Source organism: Bufo bufo, chromosome 1 (genome assembly GCF_905171765.1).
Source record: "Bufo bufo chromosome 1, aBufBuf1.1, whole genome shotgun sequence".
NCBI classification, from domain to species: domain Eukaryota; kingdom Metazoa; phylum Chordata; class Amphibia; order Anura; family Bufonidae; genus Bufo; species Bufo bufo.
The window spans coordinates 149779713-149806942 of record NC_053389.1 but is presented as its reverse complement, the minus strand read 5'-3'; the positions used below and the strand labels follow the sequence as shown (position 1 = coordinate 149806942).

Genomic DNA, 27230 nt, shown 5'->3' with positions numbered 1-27230 from the left:
TAAGCAGACCCCCCCATTTAACCACTTTTTAAGCTAATTTTCGAATTACATACAACGTGAATTGTCTGGGCTGTGCCACATTACCAGGCAGAAGTAAGCAGGAGACTTGCAAGGTACATCAGGGGAGGCATCCTGAGGATTCAGCTACACAACGACATGTGTCACAGTAAAGTTGCAACTTGTCTGAGTGACTATTTTAGACCTGTCATTTGGCAGTGAAATCACAGGTAAGTCATAGGCGAGTCAAGTGACTTCCACTAAAGTTGATAGAGAAAAAGTTGCACGAAATATGAGATACAAAATCGATTCTCAACTCACAGCATGTTGTGTGTCACATTGCAACACCATTGACAAACATTACATGAAATGTAGCCACACCCTTAGGCCTCGTTCAGACGGGCGTTGCGGGAAAATGTGCGGGTACGTTAAAGGAACACCCACGATTTTTCTGCGCGAGTGCAAAACATTGTAATGCGTTTTTCACTCGCGTGAGAAAAATCACGCATGTTTGGTACCCAAACCCGAACTTCTTCACAGAAGTTCGGGCTTGGGATCGGTGTTCTGTAGATTGTATTATTTTCCCTTATAACATGGTTTCCCTTATAACATCAAAATATAGAGCATGCTGCGATTTTCACGCAACGCATAAGTGATGCGTGAAAATCACCTCTCATGTGAACAGCCCCATAGAAATGAATGGGTTGGTATTCAGTGCGGGTGCAATGCGTTCACCTCACGCATCGCATCTGCGCGGAATACTCGCCCGTGTGAAAGGGGCCTAAGGCGTGCTCTATATTCTGCGTTTTTCACGCAACGCAGGCCCCATAGAAGTGAATGGGTTTGCGTGAAAATCGCAAGCATCCGCAAGTAAGTGCGGATGCAGTGTGATTTCCACGCACGGTTGCTAGGAGACGATCGGGATGGAGACCCGATCATTATTATTTTCCCTTATAACATGGTTATAAGGGAAAATAATAGCATTCTGAATACAGAATGCATAGTACAATAGCGCTGGAGGGGTTAAAAAAAAATAATAATAATTTAACTCACTTTAATCCACTTGCTGGCGCTGCCGGCATCTAGTCTGTCTCCTTCTTTGCTGAACAGGACCTGTGGTGAGCATTCATTCCAGGACCTGTGGTGACGTCACTCCGGTCATCACATGATCCATCACATGATCTTTTACCATGGTGATGGGTCATGTGATGGATAATGTGATGACCGGAGTGACGTCACCACAGGTCCTGGAATGAATGCTCACCACAGGTCCTGTTCAGCAAAGAAGGAGACAGACTAGATGCCGGCAGCGCCAGCAAGTGGATTAAGGTGAGTTAAATTATTATTATTATTTTTTAACCCCTCCAGCGCTATTGTACTATGCATTCTGTATTCAGAATGCTATTATTTTCCCTTATAACCATGTTATAAGGGAAAATAATACAATCTACAGAACACCGATCCCAAACCCGAACTTCTGTGAAGAAGTTCGGGTTTGGGTACCAAACATGCGCGATTTTTCTCACGCGAGTGAAAAACGCATTACAATGTTTTGCACTCGCGCGGAAGAATCGCGGGTGTTCCCGTAACGCACCCGCACATTTTCCCGCAACGCCCGTGTGAAAGAGGCCTAAGGGCTAGGAATGAGGGGGGACCCTGACCCATGGTGGAGACTAGGAATGAGAGGCGGGGCAATGCTGGCGACTAGAAATAAAAGGACAGCCTTTCTGAGAACTAGGAATGAGAGGGAAGCCATGATGGGAACTAAAATTTAGGGAGGTGCCATGCTGTGGATGAAGAATTAGAAGGGTTCCATTCTGGGGACCAAGAATGATGGTGCCATCTTGAACAGGGAAAGGGAACGATCACCATGGAGACTGAGAAAGAAAGACGCCACCTATGGTTATGTGTGTGGACTGGGGTGACCTGTGCGGAGTAGCACAGCTGTTTTATTAGCCTAGTCTGGGCCTGGTTCTATGTGATATGCTGATGGGACGCCAAGCACAAACAAAATGATGATTTGGGGTCATTCATCATTATTTCTGTATATCTTTTTATATATCATAACTCGTCTGATTTTATGTTCCTCTGCTTTTAGAAGGGTTTAAATTCTGGAACATTGAGCAAAATGGAGGAGATTGGTGGGCAACAGAAGATTTACCAGGGACCCATGGACAAGACTTCCCAAATGATGAAGTTACCAAATATTTTGTTACTTCTTATGGGTAAGATCCCTAAGTTACCAAATTTATCAGACACTTCCTGGTTTTGTCTGTAAACAGTAAGGCAGAAATGTGTCAGGTGATGTAATATTGTCATTACGATCTAGCACCCAAGGGATCACAACATTCCCAGTTACAAGTCATCTCCCGAAAAAGAAATGTTAATCACACAGCAGCACAGAGTATTTCAGGGGGAAAGTGTACTGTTGTGCGGTTAGTGAACTGTCTACTTATGTTATTATGTTAGTGAAGACAGGGCTGAATATGACAGAGAAACATAAATACATAGTGTAAGGAAGCAGCAGCACAAAGTATTTCAGGAGACAGTTGTTCTGATATTATGGGAGACAGTGACCTCTCTACTTCAGTGATGTGAGTGAGGACAGGGCTGCATGTGATAGAATCAGCTTCAAAACATGAAGAGTCGAACAGAGATAAGTGGAAGGTTATTGGTTGGAAACTTCATGGACCTCAGCAGCACAGAGTATTTCAGGTGATCATTGTACTTATTCTGCTGTTGACAGTGACCTGTTCATTCATCGGAGGGACATAGAGCTCACATCCAATATTAGGCCTCCTGCACGTTTAACGGGCCGTTTTTTGCATTCCGTATACGGAACCATTCATTTCAATGGTTCCGCAAAAAAATGGATGGATGTCCACTGTATGCATTTTTTGCTGGGGATCGCCATTAGCAACGGGCCACAAGTGCAGGATTTGCTCCCCTGTATATACATGCATAACTGCATATGGGTTTGAGCACTTCCTGCCTGTTTAATACCACGCCATTTTTTTCATTTGTTTGTATACTGTATATGCCATACGGAAAAACGGAACGGAAAAAACGGACCGCAAAACAATGAAAAAGCCATACGGTCGTGTGCAGTAGGCCTAAATAAGATTATTCATCTTTCCAGGCCCTGCAAGAAATCTCAGCTTATCAACCTCAAGAAAATAGGATATGATGAGAAACTTATGGACCTTGTACAACCAGATATCGTGATCAGAGACTGGTCAGTAGGATTCCACATATACACTGTACGTGGTGATATATTCAGTCATGGAGCATTCCCTCCTTCTGTACAGGTATGCAGCTAGGCATGATTGCGGCTGTCAGTATGAAGTTCTCATTAAGCTACTGTCAGAAAAAAAGAAACCTGTGAAGGTGTTTAACCCCGACCCAGTGATGATCGAGCAGTGGAGTGACGCCCAGTGGCACCAGGTATTATAACTAGACACAGCTATAGAACATGGATTCTTCTGTAACCCTATGTACAAGAATATAACTATTATAATACTGCCCCTATGTACAAGAATATAACTATTATAATACTGCCCTATGTGTAGAAGTATATAACTACTTTAATGCTGCCCCGATGTACAAGACTATAACTACTATAATACTGCTTCTATCTACAAGAATATAACTACTATAATACTGCCCCTATGTACAAGAATATAACTACTATAATACTGCCCCGATGTACAAGACTATAACTACTATAATACTGCTTCTATCTACAAGAATATAACTACTATAATACTGCCCCTATGTACAAGAATATAACTACTATCCTGATGATCATGGGTACTATAAGGCTAACCTTATGTGTAGAGGTATGGGCCTCCTTTCAGATCATTCTGGAAATATTTGCTCACACTTAGAACGAGCATTACTCACTGACCGTGAAAGATTAATATTGTGGGGTATTCGCCCATGTTCCCCCACAGCCTCTAGATTACCACTGTTGTGGAGAGGGGTACTACTCACCTGGTCTATGTTATATAGCTCCAAGACACTTAATTTCCCTAGCCCCGATCTTCCATTACATCTCCTGCAATACTTTATTAATCCTACAGTACCAGATGCTACTGGAGTATGGGCTTTGCTCAGAAATCACACTTTACAGGATGTGATGTCAACAGGGGGAGGGTTGGATTGGGAGAAGATCCTCGGATTGCCTAGGGTCAAATCAATAGCATTCCTTCATCTCAATAGTTTTAAAAGAGATATTAAGATTTTGCAGTTACAGACCTCTCACCTTACCTCTCCCACTTGGTTGGAGCGGAGGCTGAGGTCCGCTCGGCCCTCCAGCAGACCCTTTTCTATGATGTACAAGGAATTACTATCTACCACATATTCTGAACCTCATTTCATAGGTTCTTGGGAAAAAGAACTATCCATTAAATTGTCTGACCCAGAGAAAGCTTTTATATTGACCCACTCACACGGCTTCAGTCGTTGTATTAAAATTCAGGAGAACTCGTACAAGTTGCTCATCCGCTGGTACAAGACGCCTGAGTTCCTTTATGGACTCAACCCGGAGGTTCCTGAGGTCTGCTGGAGGTGTGGAGCGGGCATCGGCTCTCTCTCGCACATATGGTGGAATTGCCCCATTATATGCCCCTATTGGAAGCAGATAGAAAGTGAGCTGAATAAGATTTGCTCTACCTCCATTGTACTGGATCAAAAGTTGATTTTACTCTGGTGCCCCAACACATCGCTTACCCCAGCTAAAACAGATTTACCTACTATACTTATTACAGCTGCCAAACTCTTAATCCCTCTTTTATGGAGACAAACCGAACCTCCCACTGTCTTGAGATGGATGGGAAAAATAGACCAATTATATAGGTTTGAAGAACTGGCCCATTGGGAATCACATACTCGTGCTAAGTTTCTGAGAACTTGGCTTCCCTGGAAAAACTTTAGATATCCTGCCAATTAGAGCATTCCCCCCCACTTCCCCCCCCTTCCCCCTCTTTCCTCATGTTTGTCTCCCCACTTTTTCTCTTATCATTTATATTGTTGTGTATCTATTCTGATATTTGAGTTATGGTCCATGTGCTCATGAAAAGATGATGTCTTTATTCATTACTGCTTTGAGCAGACTGCTAGATGTAGCTGAAGTGATATGTCTTATTTCTGCTTTCTACGATTCATTCTTTATGTGTATTGATGTAAAATGGATTTTGTGTCAGTATACTTATGTTTGCACATGATATGACCAATAAAAATAAAATTGGTTAAGAATATAACTACTATAATACTACCCCTATGTACAAGAATATAACTACTATAATACTGTCCTCTGTCTGCAAGAATATAACTACTATAATACTGCTCCTATATACAATATAATTACTATAATACTGCTCCTATATACAATATAATTACTATAATACTGCTCCTATGTAGAAGAATATAATTAATACTGCCTCTGTCACGGCGGACAGGATCTCAGATACACAGATAAACCAAGCAACAAGTTTCTAGGCGAGAAGCTGGGGTATGGTCACCTCCTAGCAAATCCCTAACTGCTCTCCCTATACTGCTCAGCCCATATTCAGACCCTTAAGGTGGGAATAATGTGTCCTCGTGCCTGGGCTGCAAATACCCTAGAATCCCTGAGATGGTGAAAGGGGAATAGGACAGCCTGCTCCCTCAGAACCTGGAGGGGACAGACGTAACACAAACAGCCTAGACAGCAAACCACAAAAACAGAAACCAAACTTATCTTATCTGAGCCGGAACAGACAATCCTTCCTTCCTTGCTTCCAAGGCCAGACTGATTTCTATAACCCGCACGGAACACTGGGATTGAGTGTGATTTAAACCAATGACCCCACCCAGTGCACCTGAAGGGAGGCGGATCTAACACGACTCCAAAACAAAACAAAAAACTAAACACGTGCTGCTAATCTGGACGACCTCCGCACATAGTCAGAGCAGGGCATGACAGTACCCCCACTTCTACGGTGACCTCTGGACACCCCGGACCAACCTTATCCGGTTGAGATCTGTGAAAAGCCCTCACCAGTCGGCTGGCACTGACATCCAGCGCCGGAACCCACATCCTCTCCTCAGGGCCGTATCCCCTCCAGTGTACCAGGTACTGAAGGGAACCCCGAAGAACTCTAGAGTCGAGAACCCTGGAGATCTCGAACTCCAAATTTCCATCGACCAGAACAGGAGGAGGGGGCAATGGTGATGGTTCCACCGGTTTCACGTATTTTTTCAGTAAAGACCTGTGGAACACATCATGGATCCTCCAAGTCTGCGGAAGATCCAGCCGAAACGCTACTGGATTGATCACCGCAGATATTTTGTACGGACCAATAAATCTTGGACCCAGTTTCCAAGATGGCACTCTCAGTTTAATATTTTTAGTGGACAACCACACCAGATCACCCACACACAGGTCCGGACCAGTCACACGTCTCTTGTCAGCCATTCGCTTATACCTCTCACCCATCTTCTCCAAATTCACTTGGATCCTCCGCCAGATAGAAGACAAGGCAGAAGAAAATCTCTCCTCCTCTGGCATCCCAGAGGAACTAGTCCCAGAAAAGGTACCAAACTGAGGATGAAAACCGTATGCGCCAAAAAATGGCGACTTACCCATGGACTCCTGCCTACGGTTATTCAAAGCAAATTCTGCTAGGGACAAGAATGAGGACCAGTCCTCTTGATTCTCAGCCACAAAGCACCTCAAGTAGGTCTCCAGGTTTTGATTAGTACGCTCTGTCTGTCCATTCGACTGCGGATGAAAAGCCGAAGAGAACGAAAGTTGAATGCCAAGCCGAGAGCAGAACGCCCTCCAAAACCTGGAGACAAACTGCGTGCCCCTATCAAATCCAACTTGGAGAACACCTTGGCTCCAACAATCTGATCAAAAAGGTCGGAGATCAAAGGTAGGGGATACGGATCCCGGACCGTAATACAGTTCAATTCCTGGAAATCCAAACAAGGTCTCAGCGATCCATCCTTCTTTTTAACAAAGAACAAACCTACTGCCACCGGAGACTTAGATGGCCTAATATGACCTTTTGCCAAACTCTCGGCGATATACTTCCGCATGACCTCTCTTTCGGGTTGAGAAAGATTGTAAAGCTGAGACTTTGGCAACTTAGCCCCTGGGATGAGATTAACTGGACAATCATAGTCACGATGAGGGGGCAATTCCTGAGCCCCACCCTCCGAAAAGACATCCGCAAAATCAGAGAGATACTGAGGTAAAGCCGTAGTGGACACACCAGAGATAGATGTGCCAAGACGATTATCCGAACAAAATTCACTCCAACCAATGATTTGTCTTGCTTGCCAATCTATAATTGGGTCATGTTTAGTCAACCATGGTAACCCCAAAACTATAGGAGCCGGCAAATCCTTCATGACAAAACAAGACATAATCTCAACATGTGAATCACCCACCCTTAAGTGAATACCATGAGCAATATGAGTGAGACTCCTTTGAGACAGAGGGGAAGAATCAATTGCAAAAACCGGAATCTCTCTTTCTAAAGTGCAAGTACTCAGGCCCAGATTTTGAAGAAAAAGAAAGTCAATAAGGTTTACCCCAGCACCACAGTCAAGGAATAATTCAACAAAAAATTATTTTGAGTCTAGCGCCACCATAGCTGGAAGGAGAAAATGGGTATTACAGGGAGCTTGCATACCCGCCTGCTCCACCACACCATTCACGCTACCAAGAGTCAGGAAAGTTTTTTTTTCTTTCTCTCATCAACATGCGGTTTAACAAAAGGACAAGCAAAAATAAAATAACCACTTTTCCCACAGTATTAACATAGTTTATGCAATTTCCTAAAGTCTCTACTACCAGAACGGAAAGAAACCTGACCCAGCTGCATGGGTTCCTCCCCTACCCCAGAGTTACCTGTAACATCACTCTGGGAAGCAGTAGAGACGAAACCACTCACAGAAGGGATCCCTTGCACGGAGGGAGCCCTACCCCTCTCTCTAATACGTCTATCTAACCGTACTGCCAAAGACATAGCATTCTCCAAAGAATCTGGGTACTCATGAAAAGCAAGGGCATCTTTCAATCTCTCGGATAACCCCTGACAAAACTGACTACGTAACGCGGGGTCATTCCACTCTGACTCGGTAGCCCATCTCCTAAACTCAACACAGTAAGCCTCCGCAGTATGTTCACCCTGTAATAAATTACTGGGTCATCGTAGATTAATCCCAGGGCCTTAAAAAATTCTTCCACCGACCGGTGGGCCCGAGAACCGGGCGGCAGAGAAAAGGTCCGGGATTGCGCGTTCCCTTTAAGCAGAGAAATGATTATACCAATCCTCTGACTTTCATCACCTGACTCTCTAAAACGGACAAAGTCATCCGTACCCCCTGCAAATCTATCAGGAAGAGCGGCTTTAGGCTCCCGACAAATTTGACCTGCACCTGATGCCAGAGCATTCTGACACCGTGTGACCGAATTACGCAGATCCGCAACCTCTAGGGATAATCCCTGCATGCGGTCAACTAGCGCATCAATTGACGCCATCACAAAACCGCTGAGCAATGACAGTCAAAGTATTGGTGGGTTATAATGTCACGGCGGATAGGATCTCAGATACGCAGATAAACCAAGCAACAAGTTTCTAGGCGAGAAGCTGGGGTATGGTCACCTCCTAGCAAATCCCTAACTACTCTCCCTATACTGCTCAGCCCACATTCAGACCCTTAAGGTGGGAATAATGTGTCCTCGTGCCTGGGCTGCAAATACCCTAGAATCCCTGAGATGGTGAAAGGGGAATAGGACAGCCTGCTCCCTCAGAACCTGGAGGGGACAGACGTAACACAAACAGCCTAGACAGCAAACCACAAAAACAGAAACCAAACTTATCTTATCTGAGCCGGAACAGACAATCCTTCCTTCCTTGCTTCCAAGGCCAGACTGATTTCTATAACCTGCACTGAACACTGGGATTGAGTGTGATTTAAACCAATGACCCCACCCAGTGCACCTGAAGGGAGACGGATCTAACACGACTCCAAAACAAAACAAAAAATTAAACACGTGCTGCTAATCTGGCCGACCTCCGCACATAGTCAGAGCAGGGCATGACAGCCTCGTATGCATAAGAACATAACAACTATAATACCGCCTCGTATGTACAAGAATATAACTACTATAATACTGCCCCCTATGTGCAAGAATATTAACTTCTATAATACTGCCTCTTGTGTACAAGAATATAACTACTGTAAGGGTGCCTTCACACATGGCAAATTTTGTTACAAAAATGTTCTACCACTAAAAATCTGTTCACATGAATAAGGCTTGCAGAAATCCATATGCAGTTGAATGGAACTGATTTTCACTTGCAGAAAATTTCTGCAACAAAATCTGCCGCATGTGAAGGTATCCTAATACTGACCCCATGTATAAGAATATAACTACTATTAGAGTATGTTCACCGGATGGATTTTAAATACCTGACTACAAAATTCAGTGCAGAATCTGCACATCTTTTTTTTTTTAACTGTGTTTTCACAAATGTTTTTTTTGTGGTTTTTGATGCTTTTTGACACTTTTTTTTAAACCAATTTTCCCTTTTTAGCATTTTCAGCTCATGGCTTTTTGGCACAGATCCATGCAGAAAACCAGCAAAAAAATGCATGGACACACACTGACCAGTTTTTTTTTTATGTTTCTTGTTCTGTTGCCGCCTATGTACAAGACTATAACTACTAATATACAGGGAGTGCAGAATTATTAGGCAAGTTGTATTTTTGAGGATTAATTTTATTATTGAACAACAACCATGTTCTCAATGAACCCAAAAAACTCATTAATATCAAAGCTGAATATTTTTGGAAGTAGTTTTTAGTTTGTTTTTAGTTTTAGCTATTTTAGGGGGATATCTGTGTGTGCAGGTGACTATTACTGTGCATAATTATTAGGCAACTTAACAAAAAACAAATATATACCCATTTCAATTATTTATTTTTACCAGTGAAACCAATATAACATCTCAACATTCACAAATATACATTTCTGACATTCAAAAACAAAACAAAAACATATCAGTGACCAATATAGCCACCTTTCTTTGCAAGGACACTCAAAAGCCTGCCATCCATGGATTCTGTCAGTGTTTTGATCTGTTCACCATCAACATTGCGTGCAGCAGCAACCACAGCCTCCCAGACACTGTTCAGAGAGGTGTACTGTTTTCCCTCCTTGTAAATCTCACATTTGATGATGGACCACAGGTTCTCAATGGGGTTCAGATCAGGTGAACAAGGAGGCCATGTCATTAGATTTTCTTCTTTTATACCCTTTCTTGCCAGCCACGCTGTGGAGTACTTGGACGCGTGTGATGGAGCATTGTCCTGCATGAAAATCATGTTTTTCTTGAAGGATGCAGACTTCTTCCTGTACCACTGCTTGAAGAAGGTGTCTTCCAGAAACTGGCAGTAGGACTGGGAGTTGAGCTTGACTCCATCCTCAACCCGAAAAGGCCCCACAAGCTCATCTTTGATGATACCAGCCCAAACCAGTACTCCACCTCCACCTTGCTGGCGTCTGAGTCGGACTGGAGCTCTTTGCCCTTTACCAATCCAGCCACGGGCCCATCCATCTGGCCCATCAAGACTCACTCTCATTTCATCAGTCCATAAAACCTTAGAAAAATCAGTCTTGAGATATTTCTTGGCCCAGTCTTGACGTTTCAGCTTGTGTGTCTTGTTCAGCGGTGGTCGTCTTTCAGCCTTTCTTACCTTGGCCATGTCTCTGAGTATTGCACACCTTGTGCTTTTGGGCACTCCAGTGATGTTGCAGCTCTGAAATACGGCCAAACTGGTGGCAAGTGGCATCTTGGCAGCTGCACGCTTGACTTTTCTCAGTTCATGGGCAGTTATTTTGCGCCTTGGTTTTTCCACACGCTTCTTGCGACCCTGTTGACTATTTTGAATGAAACGCTTGATTGTTCGATGATCACGCTTCAGAAGCTTTGCAATTTTAAGAGTGCTGCATCCCTCTGCAAGATATCTCACTATTTTTGACTTTTCTGAGCCTGTCAAGTCCTTCTTTTGACCCATTTTGCCAAAGGAAAGGAAGTTGCCTAATAATTATGCACACCTAATATAGGGTGTTGATGTCATTAGACCACACCCCTTCTCATTACAGAGATGCACATCACCTAATATGCTTAATTGGTAGTAGGCTTTCGAGCCTATACAGCTTGGAGTAAGACAACATGCATAAAGAGGATGGATGATGTGGTCAAAATACTAATTTGCCTAATAATTCTGCACTCCCTGTACTGCCACCTATATGCAAAAATATAACTACTATAATACTGCATCCTATGTTTAAGAATATAACTACTATAATGCTGCCTCCTATGTACAAGACTATAACTACTATTATAATGCCACCTATATGCAAAAATATAACTACTATAATACTGCCTCCTATGTATAAGAATATAACTACTATGGGGGGCGGAGCCTGGCTGTGTAGCTGAATGGCTGCTAGTTTCTGAGCTCCTCAACCTAGCCGGTGATTTAGCCCCTATAATCAGCCTACAACATCGCACAGATGGGCAAAGTGGGAAGGGAAAGATCCAAAGAGCAAGCGGAACCCACTCCAACTCGGTCCAGACAGCCAGATATGGACCAGTTTCTGAAGAAACAGCCGAAGCTCCGATCGGCTGAAACCCCTGAGATGGTGCCGGCTCCAGCTCAGCTATCTGACATGGAGGAGGACTACGATGCTGGAAGCGCTTCGGACGCATCGACATGTAAGTCCCGCAAACAGGGGAGATCCTTCACCAAAGCAGCGCTACTTGAAGTGTTCAACTCTGCCCTGGCCCCTATAAAGAAGGATTTATCCGATATTAAAGAGGACCTCCGCAATATTGGGCACCGGGTGTCGGACCTCGAAAGTTCACATGAGGCGGCCATCAAGCGGGAAGAAAAATCGTACAATGCGATTCGTTCCCACTCTGATTTACTGAACGATGCGCTTCTCCGAATAGAAGATCAGGAGAATCGTAGCCGCAGGAAGAACCTGAGAATTTGCGGCCTACCAGAATCGTTTGCGAATGAAGCGCTTAATAAGGTTGCGCATTAAATCTTCGCGAGTCTCCTGGGACCCGAAAGATTGGAACAGATTATAATCGAGCGAATCCATCGCGCACTAAGACCCAAGCCTAAAGCCACAGAACGACCTCGTGACGTGGTATGCGGCCTCCTTAGTTACGTTGATACAGCAGCGCTCATGAGAGCCAGCAGGAAAGCAAACCAACTCCAGCACGAAGGTACGCCTATCATGTTCTTTCAGGACTTGGCCCCGTCCACACTGGCTAAAAGGCGCATCCTTTGCCCACTCCTGGATGCCCTTAAAGCAACAGCCACTCCATTTAGGTGGCTTTATCCTTTTGGTATTGCGGTCCTAAAAAACGGGCGCCAGATCACCATTCGTTCACCAGCAGATCTACAAGCAAGTTGGTCCCAGCTGGGGTTAACCCCTATCGAGATCCCCTCGTGGATGCCAGCAGATCTAGAAGATCCATCTCCCGCCACCCCAGGAGGCTGATTGGCGGCCTGTTCTCACAAGAAAAGGGCCCAAAACCAGGGCTGAAAAATCCACACATGCTCCAACCTGAGTACAGGGTCGTCGCTGAGACCGTTACGTTCTTACCTACTTTATTTTGATTGTCCGGGACTTTATGCCTTATGATTGGAAGATCTGAGGCCTTTTCGCATCCAGCAGATTTCTGTCCAACATAGGTCTGATCTCACCCGGCAGATATGGAGTCTAGTGTTTAATGTTCACTGTTACGTTATGGATCCCTTCTATCCAGATGAATATGATTAATTTTAGGTTCTGGTCCTTTCCTACTCCCTACTCCCACCTCATTATGCAGGGGCTAACCCGGCTTTACCTCTGTATTGACCTTTCCTTTACTTGACGGCCAGCCAATGGCCCTATTTAGCTCTGCCGGACCCCCCACCTGACAGACCCCGGCTGGTTGCCGTGCTGAGAAAGGATCGCCTTATAGTCAGGTGCTCAGTAGAGCTTCTATTGCAAGTTATATTTGCACTTTTGTCATTTTACCTACCTGTTTGTCTTCCCTCTTTCCCTTTTGTGTCTAACCCCCTCCTTTTCCAACAGATGTCGTATGCAGTATATTCAGATGCTGAATATCCTCTCTCTATTTTAGAATGTCGTCCGTCATGATATCCTCCCTCAACGTCCGGGGAATGAACGAGTCTTGCAAGCGGTCCCAAGTCCTTGCTCTATTACAAAGAGACAAAGTGTCCATAGCATTCTTTCAGGAAACCCATTTTCGAGAGGGTAAGATCCCCAAATTACCTCCCAAAAGGTTTTCCCAATGGTTTCATAGCACTTTCAGTTCGGCTAGCAGGGGTGTCAGCATAGCGATTCACAAACAGCTTCCATTCAAGCATTCTGCTGTCTCCTCGGACCCTGAGGGTCGTTACCTGTTTGTTAAAGGTACTATTGCTGACACACCTGTTACCCTAGCAAATATGTATGCTCCTAATAGAGGGCAGGTTGCTTGGCTCGTTCAGACCCTTGGATTACTATCCTCCTTCAAAGAGGGAATGGTGATTTTAGGAGGCGACTTTAATGTCACCCTTGAACCTCCATTAGATTCTTCAAATGGGAAATCTGCTATTACACATGTACGATTACGTCGCCTTAAACTCGCCTTGCAGAGGCTTGGGGTAGTAGATATTTGGCGCACCATGAACCCCTCCAGTAAGGACTACATCTTCTACTCAGCTGCTAAATCTTCCTATCACAGGCTTGATTATATATTTCTGTCTAAAACTCATGTTAATAGAGCTATCCGATCCCACATAGGCAACATCACACTGTCTGACCACGCCCCTGTCTTTCTGAGTGTCTCTCTGCAGGACCTCCCAAAGAGGCAATGGAATTGGCGTATTAATGATACTATTATTTCAGACCCCTCCCATGCCGCTAAACTGTCTTCTATCATAACTGAATTTTTCACACTAAACACCCTTGGCCCTGATGCACCCTCCCCTTCAATAACTTGGGAGACCCACAAGGCGGTCCTGAGAGGTGAGCTGATAGCCTTAGGTGCCCACATTAAGAAGCAACGTAATCAAGCTGTAGCGACGCTCCTCTCCCAGATACAGTCACTAGAATTATCACATAAAAGCTCCCAAGCCCTTAGATGCGCCTCAGAACTCACAGAGGCTCGTACAAAACTTAAAAACTTACTGAATGTCACGTCAGCCAAGCTTCTATTACGGTCCAAATTTCGATCCTATGCCCATGGGGACAAGGGGAATAGGCTTATGTCCGCCCTAGTCAAAAAACAAAAAGCTGATTCATTTATTGCAGCCATCAAGGATGATAAAGGTACGTTACATAAAAGCACTCCAGACATAGCGAACACCTTTTGTGCCTTCTATAGGGACCTCTATAACCTAGCGCCACCCAACCAACTTTCGCCAGTACAAATAGGGGAAGCAACTGAGAAATTCCTCTCCTCCCTTCAACTACCTACTATCACCCCCTCACAGTCGGCTCAGCTTTTGTCTCCTATTACAGACTCAGAAATAAGCAAGGTCCTTTCTTCAATACCTTCTGGGAAAAGCCCAGGTCCCGATGGATTTACTATCTCCTACTACAAAGCCTTTAAGCGTATCTTAATCCCCCAGTTTAACACCCTCTGTAATTATTTACTCCAAGGGGGCTCACTTCCCCCCCAATCGCTTTCGGCCCATATCACGGTTATACACAAAGAAAACAAGGACCCTCTAAACTGCGGGAGCTACCGCCCTATTTCGCTTCTGAACACAGATGTGAAATGGTGGGCCAAGATTCTGGCTCACAGGATCCAGTCGGTTCTCCCTGACATTATCAATAGGGAACAAGTGGGATTCGTCGCTGGCAGACAGGGGAGTGAAAACACGGTCCGCGTCATACACCCTTATCACGCATGCTCGGCAGAATTCCATGCCATTAGCCCTCCTCAGTACAGACGCAGAGAAGGCCTTTGACAGGATCAGCTGGCACTTTATGTCTCAGGCACTGTCGAGATTTGGCCTTCCGCACCAGTTTATCTCATCAATCTTTTCACTCTATTCGCACCCCTCTGCCAGGATCCGGATCAATGGCACGCTTTCTCCAGCCTTTTCCATTACTAATGGAACAAGGCAAGGCTGCCCATTGTCGCTAGCCCTTTTTGTTATTGTCATGGAGACACTGCTTGCCAAGATTAGACAGGACCCGGATATCCAAGGGATCACTTTAGGGTCACATACACACTTAACTGCTGCCTTCGCTGACGACCTCTTGGTCATCACGTCCAACCCCCTGACCTCTTTTCCTAGACTTCAAGCCCTTTTCGAGGACTACGGTTTGGTCTCCAATTTTAAAATTAATTATAGTAAGTCACAAGCCCTGAATATTTCCTGTCCAGCCGCTTCTATTGAAATACTCAAACTCTCCACCGCCTTTTCGTGGGCCCCCAAATTGATTCCATTCCTGGATACCCATATATCAGCGAAACCGGAGGACCTTTTTGAGCTTAACCAAGCTCCCTTACTTAGGTCTATCAGATCACACTTACACTCCCTGAAACTTCCATTCATTTCGTGGATAGGTAGGAAAAACGACATTAAAGCCTTTATTGTCCCCAGACTATTTTACCACATTCAAACACTACCTATTTGGCTACCCCATTCCTTCTTTGTGGAGGTCCGCAGAATCTTCTCAGCCTTTGTGTGGTCTGGCAGGTCCCCCAGATTAGCATACGCCACCCTCACTCGGGAGAAAAGATTGGGAGGCTTCGGCCTACCCGACATATACCTTTATTATAAAGCTTCAATGCTAAATAGAGCTTTGAGCCTCCTTTCCTGGCGCCCTCTCAATCTTGTGTCTCAACTGGAGTGTGATATGCTCACCTACAAGGATAAGCTGGTTCTATGGGGCCTGCGCAAGTGCACAGCTAATAACAAATTTATCTCACCTTTGTGGAATGGATTGCTATTAGAATGGACCAAATTATACCGGGCCTCGGTTCTTACGTTCCCTAGTCCAAATCTTCCCCTGCACCTTCTTCAGTCCCACATACATCCTGCCACCTCTACAGCGTCAGGAATCTGGGCCCTGTTGAACAACCTTAAGCTACAGGACATCATTTCCGAATCCGGTGCTTTAGACTGGAGCGAGATTCTCGCTCTTCCGAGGGTCCAGGCGGCCTCTTTCTTGGCGGTTATGGCCTTCAGGAAGGATCTAGCGCTTCTTGAGAATATACCTAGGCCCACAACCGAACCCTACTGGATAGAAAGAAAAATTTCACAAACCCGACGCCCACAGAAACCTCTCTCCACATTCTATAAGGAGCTGCTCTCCTCCGCCCCTCCAGATCTGTCTGATCCTGAGAAAGCTTTCATCCTCACACACTCACACGGATTCAATCGCTGCATCAAGATACAAGGTAACTCCTATAAATTGCTAACGAGATGGTACAAAACACCAGAATACCTCCATAGGCTCAACCCTGATATCCCAGATAGTTGCTGGAGGTGCGGGGGAGAACTAGGCTCTCTTTCTCATATTTGGTGGAGCTGTAAGGAAATACGTCCTTTTTGGTTGGAAGTGGGAAAAGTAATAAATAAAGCCTGTGGTACCCAGATTAGATTAGACGCAAAACTCCTATTACTATGGTGTCCTAATGGCACGCTCGTCCCTTCAAAGTCAAACTTCCCGACCATGCTTATAACAGCAGCTCGCCTATTGATCCCACTGTTATGGAGAAACGTCTCTCCTCCATCCCTATTGATGTGGACTGAGAAAGTTGACCAGCTATACCGGTTTGAAGAGCTGGCACACTGGGAAACCCATTCTAGAGCATTATTTGTTAAAGTATGGTCCCCTTGGAAGCAATATCGCAATTTCTAGACTTCTATGAGATCGACATAAATATTTTTTAATCTTTTTGTGTTTTCACGTCATTTTATTTTTGGTCAAGGTTTGGTGGTTCACTCACTGATAATACAATGGAATAGGTGCACTGCCGCACAGCACTCCCTGTTGCTGTTAAAAGTACAAATTGGAAAAAAGAGGGTTGGGCGTCACTCAATATCCGGCATCAATATAGACAAGGTAGAAGACAATGTCCAATTAATATTATTTAATCGCACTTACAACATGTTGTATAAAATTACAAATGAAAATGGATAAAACCTCTAAAAAATACACATATAGCCTAATGAAACCACTATATTGGACTCTATATTCAGTCTCTGATGTCCATATTGTTTCAATGTTCGTAATAGGTCATATGATAATCACCAGGTAGAGCAAATAAAAGTTCGTATTTGTTTGGAGTACTTTGCATTAGTTGTAAATGTACTTTACCACTCCTGTCGGCCATGCGACTGCTTTGCTGTAAGCTGCAAGGACCTTTGAAGGCGGACTTGCCAATAGGAAATTCCCCGTGTTGCTGGATGTTGCTTTACAACCTGCTTTGACCTTCCAGGACCTAGCCGTGGCTTCCCACGTGGTTTGGCCGGATGGTCAAGTGACTTCCTGTTCCAGGCGGGGTTTTCAAACTAGTACAGCATTCAATTGTGGTTATGAATGTCTTCCTTATGTTGTCCCACACTGTCTGTCGACCATACGCGTTTCGGGATAAAGCCCCTTCCTCAGTGGTACAGACAGTGGGATTAAGATATCCTTTTTATATTATCTTTAATTGATGAGATGCATGCTGGGACAGTGGGGGACTTGGAAGACCAGGATGTGGATTTTTAATTGATAGCGATCCGTTTGTGATCGTTTGGATGTATATCCATTCATACAAAAACAACGATTTCCAATATCATATATATATAGTTTCAATTCATCCTTTTGAAATCAGTGCTATATGGGTAATATTACAATTACATAAAACAATTAAAATGCATAAATTTAATAAATATAATACATATAGAAAACGCATATGCGCACCTGCAATTTTGATGCGTCTTCAATGCTCTTTCACCAAAAATGTTAAAAATCATAAAAAACATTTATAAAGATAATGGTAGACCAGTGATATTATTTATAAATAGATTTCATATATTTATCACACTTTTCTCATCAGAAACATTAATTTTGTACATACAGTGTTTAATATATGGAAAACTATTCAATATTGATACATTCATTAAATTAAAATAATAAATATTAATAATATTACATTAAAAGTCATGTCTATATGATATCATATAGACATGACTTTTAATGTAATATTATTAATATTTATTATTTTAATTTAATGAATGTATCAATATTGAATAGTTTTCCATATATTTAACACTGTATGTACAAAATTAATGTTTCTGATGAGAAAAGTGTGATAAATATATGAAATCAATTTATAAATAATATCACTGGTCTACCATTATCTTTATAAATGTTTTTTATGATTTTTAACATTTTTGGTAAAAGCGCATTGAAGACGCATCAAAATCGCAGGTGCGCATATGCGTTTTCTATATGTATTATATTTATTAAATGTATGCATTTTAATTGTTTTATGTAATTGTAATATTACCCATATAGCACTGATTTCAAAAGGATGAATTGAAACTATATATATGATATTGGAAATCGTTGTTTTTGTATGAATGGATATACATCCAAACGATCACAAACGGATCGCTATCAATTAAAAATCCACATCCTGGTCTTCCAAGTCCCCCACTGTCCCAGCATGCATCTCATCAATTAAAGATAATATAAAAAGGACATCTTAATCCCACTGTCTGTACCACTGAGGAAGGGGCTTTATCCCGAAACGCGTATGGTCGACAGACAGTGTGGGACAACATAAGGAAGACATTCATAACCTCAATTGAATGCTGTACTAGTTTGAAAACCCCGCCTGGAACAGGAAGTCACCTGACCATCCGGCCAAACCACGTGGGACGCCACGGCTAGGTCCTGGAAAGTCAAAGCAGGTTGTAAAGCAACATCCAGCAACACGGGGAATTTCCTATTGGCAAGTCCGCCTTCAAAGGTCCTTGCAGCTTACAGCAAAGCAGTCGCACGGCCGACAGGAGTGGTAAAGTACATTTACAACTAATGCAAAGTACTCCAAACAAATACGAACTTTTATTTGCTCTACCTGGTGATTATCATATGACCTATTACGAACATTGAAACAATATGGACATCAGAGACTGAATATAGAGTCCAATATAGTGGTTTCATTAGGCTATATGTGTATTTTTTAGAGGTTTTATCCATTTTCATTTGTAATTTTATACAACATGTTGTAAGTGCGATTAAATAATATTAATTGGACATTGTCTTCTACCTTGTCTATATTGATGCCAGATATTGAGTGACGCCCAACCCTCTTTTTTCCAATTTGTACTTTTATTTTTGTTGTCTGTTGACTTTCAGCACTTACCTGTTTCTGTGTATTTTCATTCAGTTTGTCCATGTCACAGGAGCAATCTCATTCACACATCAATATATTAGTCAGTGATTTCCATCAGTGATTGTGAGCCAAAACCAGGATTGGAGCCTCCACAGACATAAGGTATAAGTGAAAGATCTGCTCCTGTTCTGTGTTTAGAGCCGCACCTGGTTTTGGCTTAAAATCACTGACCGAACACTGACATGTGAATGAGGCTTAAATAATGTGCTCCTTGTTATGTCACATGTTTTATAGCACATTTCTGATTGGAGCTTCCACCCTTTTTTGACTGATGTTGAAGTATATACCACCATGCTATGACAAAGTCCTGTATAAGGTTGAAACGCGTAGGAAGTAGCTTCTGTTTCTGTCATGAATTTTTATTTATTTTTTAATAACGACTACATTCTTTCATGGACACTGAACTTTTCCTCTATTCACTTCATCCCGATGTTCCCTGTATGTCCGAGTGCCCTGCTGAGTGGCAGAGCTGGTTAGTCTACACACAATTATAACACTGTTTCCTATGTACAAGAATATAACTACTATAATACTGCCTCCTGTGTACAAGAATATAACTACTATAATACTGCCTCCTATGTACAATAATATAACTACTATAATATTGCTTCCTATGTACAATAATATAACTACTATAATGCTGCCTCCTGTGTACATGAATATAACTACTATAACACTGTTTCCTATGTACAAGAATATAACTACTATAATACTGCCTCCTGTGTACAAGAATATAACTACTATAATACTGCCTCCTATGTACAATAATATAGCTACTATAATACTGCCTCCTGTGTACATGAATATAACTACTATAATACTGCCTCCTATGTACAAGAATATAACTACTATAATACTGCCCCTTATGTACAAGAATATAACTACTATAATGCTGCCCTCTACGTACAAGAATATAACTACTATAATACTGCCTCCTGTGTACAAGAATATAACTACTATAATACTGCCTCCTGTGTACAAGAATATAACTACTATAATACTATCCTCTATGTACAAGAATATAACTACTATAATACTGCAAGAGCAGAAACAACGAAAGTCACAGCCATGAAAGTAGAATAAAATTCTTGAGTCTTTATTGGAGCTTTATAAAATCTTCATGGTACAGACGGACACACAGGAAAACTGTATTTACACATTTCAGACTCTTGCCGTGTCCTTAGTCATAATGCATGGGTTTACCACATTCTCAGGGATTTTAATACTGGCACACAAAGTCCAGCCTTCCAGCTATCACCTGGCTAATTGATTGGTTAACTATTAACCCTTACCAATCCCTGGGAATGTGCATACAGACAAACTTAAAAATTATTCTTATACATAAGCATATTAAAACCTTATACATAATCTAAATAATGCACACAGGATTGAGACTGACCATGTACTTTGTAGAGATGGGGAAGTGCAAAGCAGGTAAGAAGCAGAACATAATAATGCAGCATAAAGTCCTGCCACTTGTTCAGATTGGTAGGATAACATTGAGACTAGCCATGTAAAGTAACTAGTAAAGGTAATAATAATCTCCCCTATATACAGGAATATAACTACTATAATACTGTCTCTGTGTACAAAAATATAACTACTATAATACTATCCTCTACGTACAATAATATAACTACTATAATACTGCTCACAACGTACAAGAATATACAGTAACTACCATAATACTGCTCCCTATGTGCAAGAATATAACTACTAAAATAATACTCCCTATGTACAAGAAAATAACTGCAGTACTATAATACGTCTCCTATGTACAAAAATATAACTACTATAATACCGCTCACAATGTACAAGAATACAACTTCTATAATACTGCTCACAATTTGCAAGAATAAAACTACTATAATACTACTCCCTATGTACAACAAAATAACTATAGTACTATAATACTGTTCCCTACGTACAATAATATAACTATTATAATACTGCCTCCTATTTACAAGAATATAACTACTACAATACTGGCTTCTATGTACAAGAATTTAACTACTATAATACTGCTCCTATATACAAGAATATAACTACTATAATACTACTGCCTATGAAAAAAACTTCTGTGCTATAATACTGTTCCCTATGTACATAAGAATATAACTACTTTAATACTGCTCACAATATACAAGAATATAATTACCACAATACTGCCTCCTATGTACAAGAATGTAGCCACTATAATACTGCCTTATATGTACAAATATTTAACTACTATAACACTGCTCCTATGTACAGGAATATAGCTATTATAATACTGCCCTCTATGTACAAGAATATAATGTAAGAGATCGCTCTCTCTCTCAGGGGGTCGTAATTACAGACGTCTCGTCAGACAGCGGATTTAAAGTAAAAAAAAAGGGTCATTTATTTTGGCACCAGCACACACAAAACAGCAAGACAAACACCTGCCCATCTGGGCTCTAATACATAGTACTTTTCCCTGACTCACCTCTAATCACAGCTTATGGACAGGGTCTCAGGCTCTAAGCCTTAGCAGGTCTTCTCACCAAACACAAGTCCATATGGGCAGGAGATCCGGCTACACGTAGCCTCATGGCCCCTCAGCCCTCCTGGCTGAAACCACCCAGAGCCTCTGTAGGCCTCTGTTTCCAAGTTTTCTCTCCCCCAGACTGACACCCAGAGGGTTGGTTTTATCCGTCATTTATTACAGCAGGCCTAACCTGCGATGACCTCAGGTAAAAGAGAATACCCGTACTTGTAGGGTGTGGACTGGCAGATCCCACTACCAAACCTATCCACCAGTCCAGATAAAATCCAGCCCATAATAAAATGTAAACAAAACTGCCTCAGCAAACTACGCTTTGCTGAAACCCCTGCAACTTTCTGGACTTCATTTATCTCACCCAGCTGAGGTATCTGGGTGGGATATACACGCCTTCCAGCACTTATACTGTGCACATCACCACAATAACTATTATAATACAGCTCCCTATGTACAAGAATATAACTGTTATAATGCTGCTCCCCATGTTCAAGAATAGAACTACTATCATACTGGCCTTATATGATTTGAATGTGTAGAATTGAGCTGTCCTGTAATTGACTTGCCCTCTGTTTGTAGATGACACACACCTTCAGTAACTATGGACCAGGGGTGCGGTATGTTTATTTCCAGCATGGTGGACAAGACACACAGTTCTGGGCCGGTTGGTATGGAGTCAGAGTGACCAACAGCAGCATCACCATCGAGCCTGAAAATCTCAGGGCCTGAATCCTGCATTATACGTGATGTATACAAATGGACTTCTATATAATGACACCGAGACCATGATTGCAACAGCGACCATGACAAATTAACCGGGTGCACTGTGTTACAACCCCTGTTTGTCTGCGCAGGACGACAATGCCTAGAAACACTCATGCTGTATCATGAACCTCATTAAGAAGGGTATTAATGTCTATGGTCTATAGCAGAGGTGGGCAAACTTTTTTTTTTTTTTTTTTTTTGGGGGGGGCTGAATTGTCACATTGCGCTATTAGAGGGGACCACACAAAAAAAAAAAAGTTGATTGGTGCTCTTTTCCATCGCCCTATTACAGAAGCCAATGCAAATCGAATTTGGAGAAATGATCGCTAACAGAATTGTCTCGTCCTCATTCAGTTCTGATTATGGGAGCACATCCCTGATTACACAGGAAGAGGTGCTGCTGATGATCGGGCATCTCTCCTTCTGATCTCATTAATTGGCCTGAAAATTGTGCAGTTTAATAGCGGTTTAGTGATGACATTTCCTTCCATCCTAGTCATAAGTGAGCGCTTTCCTTCACTGCAGAAGATGGCTCTGATTGGTTATTATTGATGATATCGGTGACCGATGCCCGGCAATAACCATTAAAGGGTTTCTGTCATGGGAAAAATCGTTATGTAGCTGACTGACATTAGGGATGTGCTAATGTCAGCAGTACATAACAGTATGTTTGTTAAGTCCCTGCCTGCCGCCGTTCTCTTAAAAAACAAACTTTTATAATATGCGAATGAAGTCTTTATAATATGCGAATGAAGCTCGGTCTACTCGCCTTTTGGCACGCCCACGTCCACTTGATTGACGTCCTTCTTCTCCGCATCGTCCTCATAATCCTGCGCCTGCGCCGTCCCGTTTAGTATTCGGCGCAGGCGCAGTGAGTGAAGGACGCTCGGCTGCTGCCAGCTTCCTCACTGCGCCTGCACCTAGTACGTCACAGGCCTCCCCGGCAGGCCTGCCTGGCAGCAGCCGAGCGTCCTTTACTCACTGCGTCTGCGCCGAATACTAAAAGGAACGGCGCAGGAGTGGGATTATGAGGACGATGCGGAGAAGAAGGACGTCAATCAAGTGGATGTGGGCGTGCCAAAAGGCGAGTAGACCGAGCCTCTAGGTGCTGCAGCAACGCACTCATAGCACCTAGAGGCTTCATTAGCATATTATAAAAGTCAGTTTTTTTAAGAGAACGGCGACAGGCAGGGACTTAACAAACACACTGTTATGTACTGCTGACATTAGCACATCGCTAATGTCAGTAAGCTACATAACGATTTTTCCCATGAAAGAAACCCTTTAAGCACTTTCCAGGGATTGCACTCATTGGTTAACCCTTTAATGACCAAACCTGAAAAGTCCTTAAAGAGGTTATCCTCAGGATAGTTCATCAATATCCAATCCGCCAGGGGGATGGGGGCAACATCAAGGACTTCCCCCCTCACCAATCAGCTGTTTTGAAGAGGTTGGGCACTCAGTGAGCTCTGTGGCCCCTTCCCAGGCCATATGCACTGTACATTGAGCTGCAATACCAAGTACAGCCATTATACTATGTACGGCGCTTTGCTTGGTAAGGTGCTGGGAGTCCACATCACTCACCAGAGCTGCGGTGAGCGCGGCAGCTCCCTAAAGCAGCTGATCGGTGGGGGTGCCGGGACTGATGTGATGATAATGATAACTAGTGTTGAGCGAACCCGAACTGCAGCAAAAGTTCGGGTTCGAGTTCAGTGTTCGGGCATTTAATAAAGCTTGTTGAAAGGCTGCAGGGCAGCCAATCAACAAGCTTTTAAGCTGTGGGCACTTAGAAGCTATCACAGCCATGCCTAAAAATGGCATGGCTGTGCTTGGCCGGGGCATGATGTAACCCAGCCTCTATACAAGCTGGACCACATGTAGCACTGCCCATCAGCTCTGAGTAGTGCAGGGACAGGAAGCAGGCAGCTGAAATTAGGGAGAATGTTAGGAATCTCCTCTGGCTATTTATTTTGTGGGTGACTTATAGTGATTTTTTTGTGGATGCAATACACCATCTTTGCACCTCTGACACAGAGATATAATAATTAATCTGGCTGTTAATTCTGTGGGTGACCTATAGCATTTTTTTTGTGGGTGCAATGCGCCATCTTTGTACCCCTGACACAAAAATATAATAGTTAATCTGTCTGTTAGTTCAGTGGGTGACATATACTCATTTTTGGTGTGAGGTACACCTGCACTGCATACGTGATACGGAAATTAATATAGTTAATCTGTTAGGTTGGCCGGTGACATATACCCATTTTTGGTGTGAGATACATGTGCACTGCATCTGTGGCAGGGAAATTAATATAGTTAATCCGTCTGTTAGTTCGGTGGGTGACATGTACCCATTTTTTGTGTGAAGTACACCTGCACTGCATCCGTGACAGGGAAATTAATATAGTTAATCCATCTGTTAGATCGGTGGGTGACATGAATAAATAAGGGACGTGGCCCTGGTCGTTGTGCTGCTGGTGTTGGTTGAGCTCCTGTTGCAGGGAGAGGACGTGGTCGAAGTGTGCCAGCTACACGCCCAAATGAAACACTTTCCTCAGGTGCACATAGGCGACAGAACGTTCAGCGTTATTTTGTAGGCCCGAATACCTGTCTACGAATGGTGAGGCCAGAACAAGTAGAGGCGGTAGTAGCTTGTGTGGCTGGCAGTGCCTCCAGTTCCTTCACATTGTTTCCCACCCAGTCCCCTGCTAAAAGCGCAGAGTTGGCACCTGTAGCCCATGGGCATCTGTCATTCACCTCACCCTCTTGCAAATCAGCCAAGCAGTCTGAGCCCCAAGTCATGCAGCAGTCTCTTATGCTTTTTAAAGACTCTGCTAGCAGGGTTTCCGTGGTTCCATCCACCTAGCCCTGCCCCGGAAGTGGAAGAAATTTAGTGCACCGATGCTCAACCACTTATGTTTCAGGATGTGAACATGGGAGGACCACCGCAGCACGTCTCTGATGATAACGAAATACATGTGCCAACTGCTGCTGCTTTCTGCAGTGTGCAGACCGGCAAGGAGGGCAGGAGTGAAGTCTGGGTGGAAGATGATGTGGAGGATGATGAGGTCCTAGACCCCACATTGAATCAAGGTCATGCGAGTGACGTGTGCAGTTTGGAGGAAGAGGTGGTGGTCACACAGAGCCAGCCTCTCAGCAAAAGAGGGAGCAGGGTGCAAAAGCAGAGTGGCTGTCCCCTAGCCAGTACTCCTGCTACTGCTCACTGCACCCAGGGACTGAGCACACCAAAGCCAGCTCCAAGGAGTTCCCTGGCGCGGCAGTTCTTTAGACAATGTGCTGACGACAAGATGCGAGTGGTTTGCACGCTGTGCAATCAGAGCCTGAAGAGAGGCATAAATCTTGTAAACCTGAGCACAACCTGCTGACCAAGCATCTAAGTGCAAAGCACGAGCTGCAGTGGAGTAGACACCTCAAAAACCAAGAAAGGTCTCTGGCTCCTCCTGCTTCCTCTTCTGCTGCAGTCTCGGCCTCTTCCTCCCCCTCTGGAGTGACAGTGGCATCTGCCACCGTGCAAACAGAGGATGTTACAGCAACACCACCACCTCCACCACCGTCACCAAGCATCTCCACACTGTCCCATGGAAGTGTTCAGCTGTCCATCCCCCAAACACTGGAGAGAAAGAGGAAGTACCCCCCTACCCACCCGCGATCCCTGGCCCTGAATGCCAGCATTTCAAAATTACTGCCATTTGAAATGCTGTCATTCCGTCTGGTGGAGACAGAGACTTTTCAAAACCTTATGGTGGTGGCTGTCCCACAGTACGTCGTTCCCAGCCGCCACTACTTTTCCAGGCGAGCCATCCCTGCCCTGCACAACCAAGAGGCGGACAAAATCAGGTGTGCACTGCGCAACGCTATCTGTGGCAAGGTCCATATAACCACCGATACGTGGACCAGTAAGCACAGGCAGGGACGTTATATCTCCCTAAGAGCACACTGGGTAAATGCAGTGGCATCTGGGCCTGAGGCGGATAGCAGTTTGGCGCATGTCCTTCTGCCACCGAGGATTGCAGGACGTTTCTCGTTGCCTTCTACTCTGCTTCCTCTTCCAGTCAGCTTAACACCTGCACCATAAACTTCAGCACAGCCAGGGGGAAACGACAGCAGGCTGTTTTGAAACTCATCTGTTTGGAGGAAAAATCCTACACCGCGCAGGAGCTGTGGACGGGCATGGAACAGCAGACCGATGAGTGGTTAGTGCCACTGAGCCTCATGCCCGGCCTGGTGGGTTGCGATAATGGTTGAAATCTTGTAGCAGCTCTGGGCCTAGTTGGTTTGACGCACATCCCTTGCCTGGCACATGTGCTGCATTTGGTGATGCAGAGGTTCCTGAAAAATTACCCCAATATGTCAGAGCTGCTGCTGCAGAAAGTGCAGGCCGTCTGTGCGCTCTTTCGGCATTCTCACTCTTCTGCTGCTCGCCTGTCTGCGCTGCAGCGTAACTTCGG

At 43.7% G+C, this 27230-nt stretch overlaps 1 protein-coding gene across 1 annotated transcript in view; it reads left to right on the top strand.

Annotated features, from left to right (window-relative positions):
• Window positions 1-23453, top strand: part of LOC120999523 (F-box only protein 44-like) — a 40218-nt gene extending 16765 nt beyond the window's left edge. The window contains exons 3-6 of the mRNA XM_040430465.1: window positions 2096-2222; window positions 3137-3232; window positions 3306-3441; window positions 22576-23453. Of these exons, the coding sequence (XP_040286399.1) occupies window positions 2096-2222; window positions 3137-3232; window positions 3306-3441; window positions 22576-22725 (509 nt within the window). The 3' untranslated portion in view covers window positions 22726-23453. The remainder of the gene's footprint in view (window positions 1-2095; window positions 2223-3136; window positions 3233-3305; window positions 3442-22575) is intronic.
• The last annotated feature ends 3777 nt before the right edge of the window (window positions 23454-27230 follow it).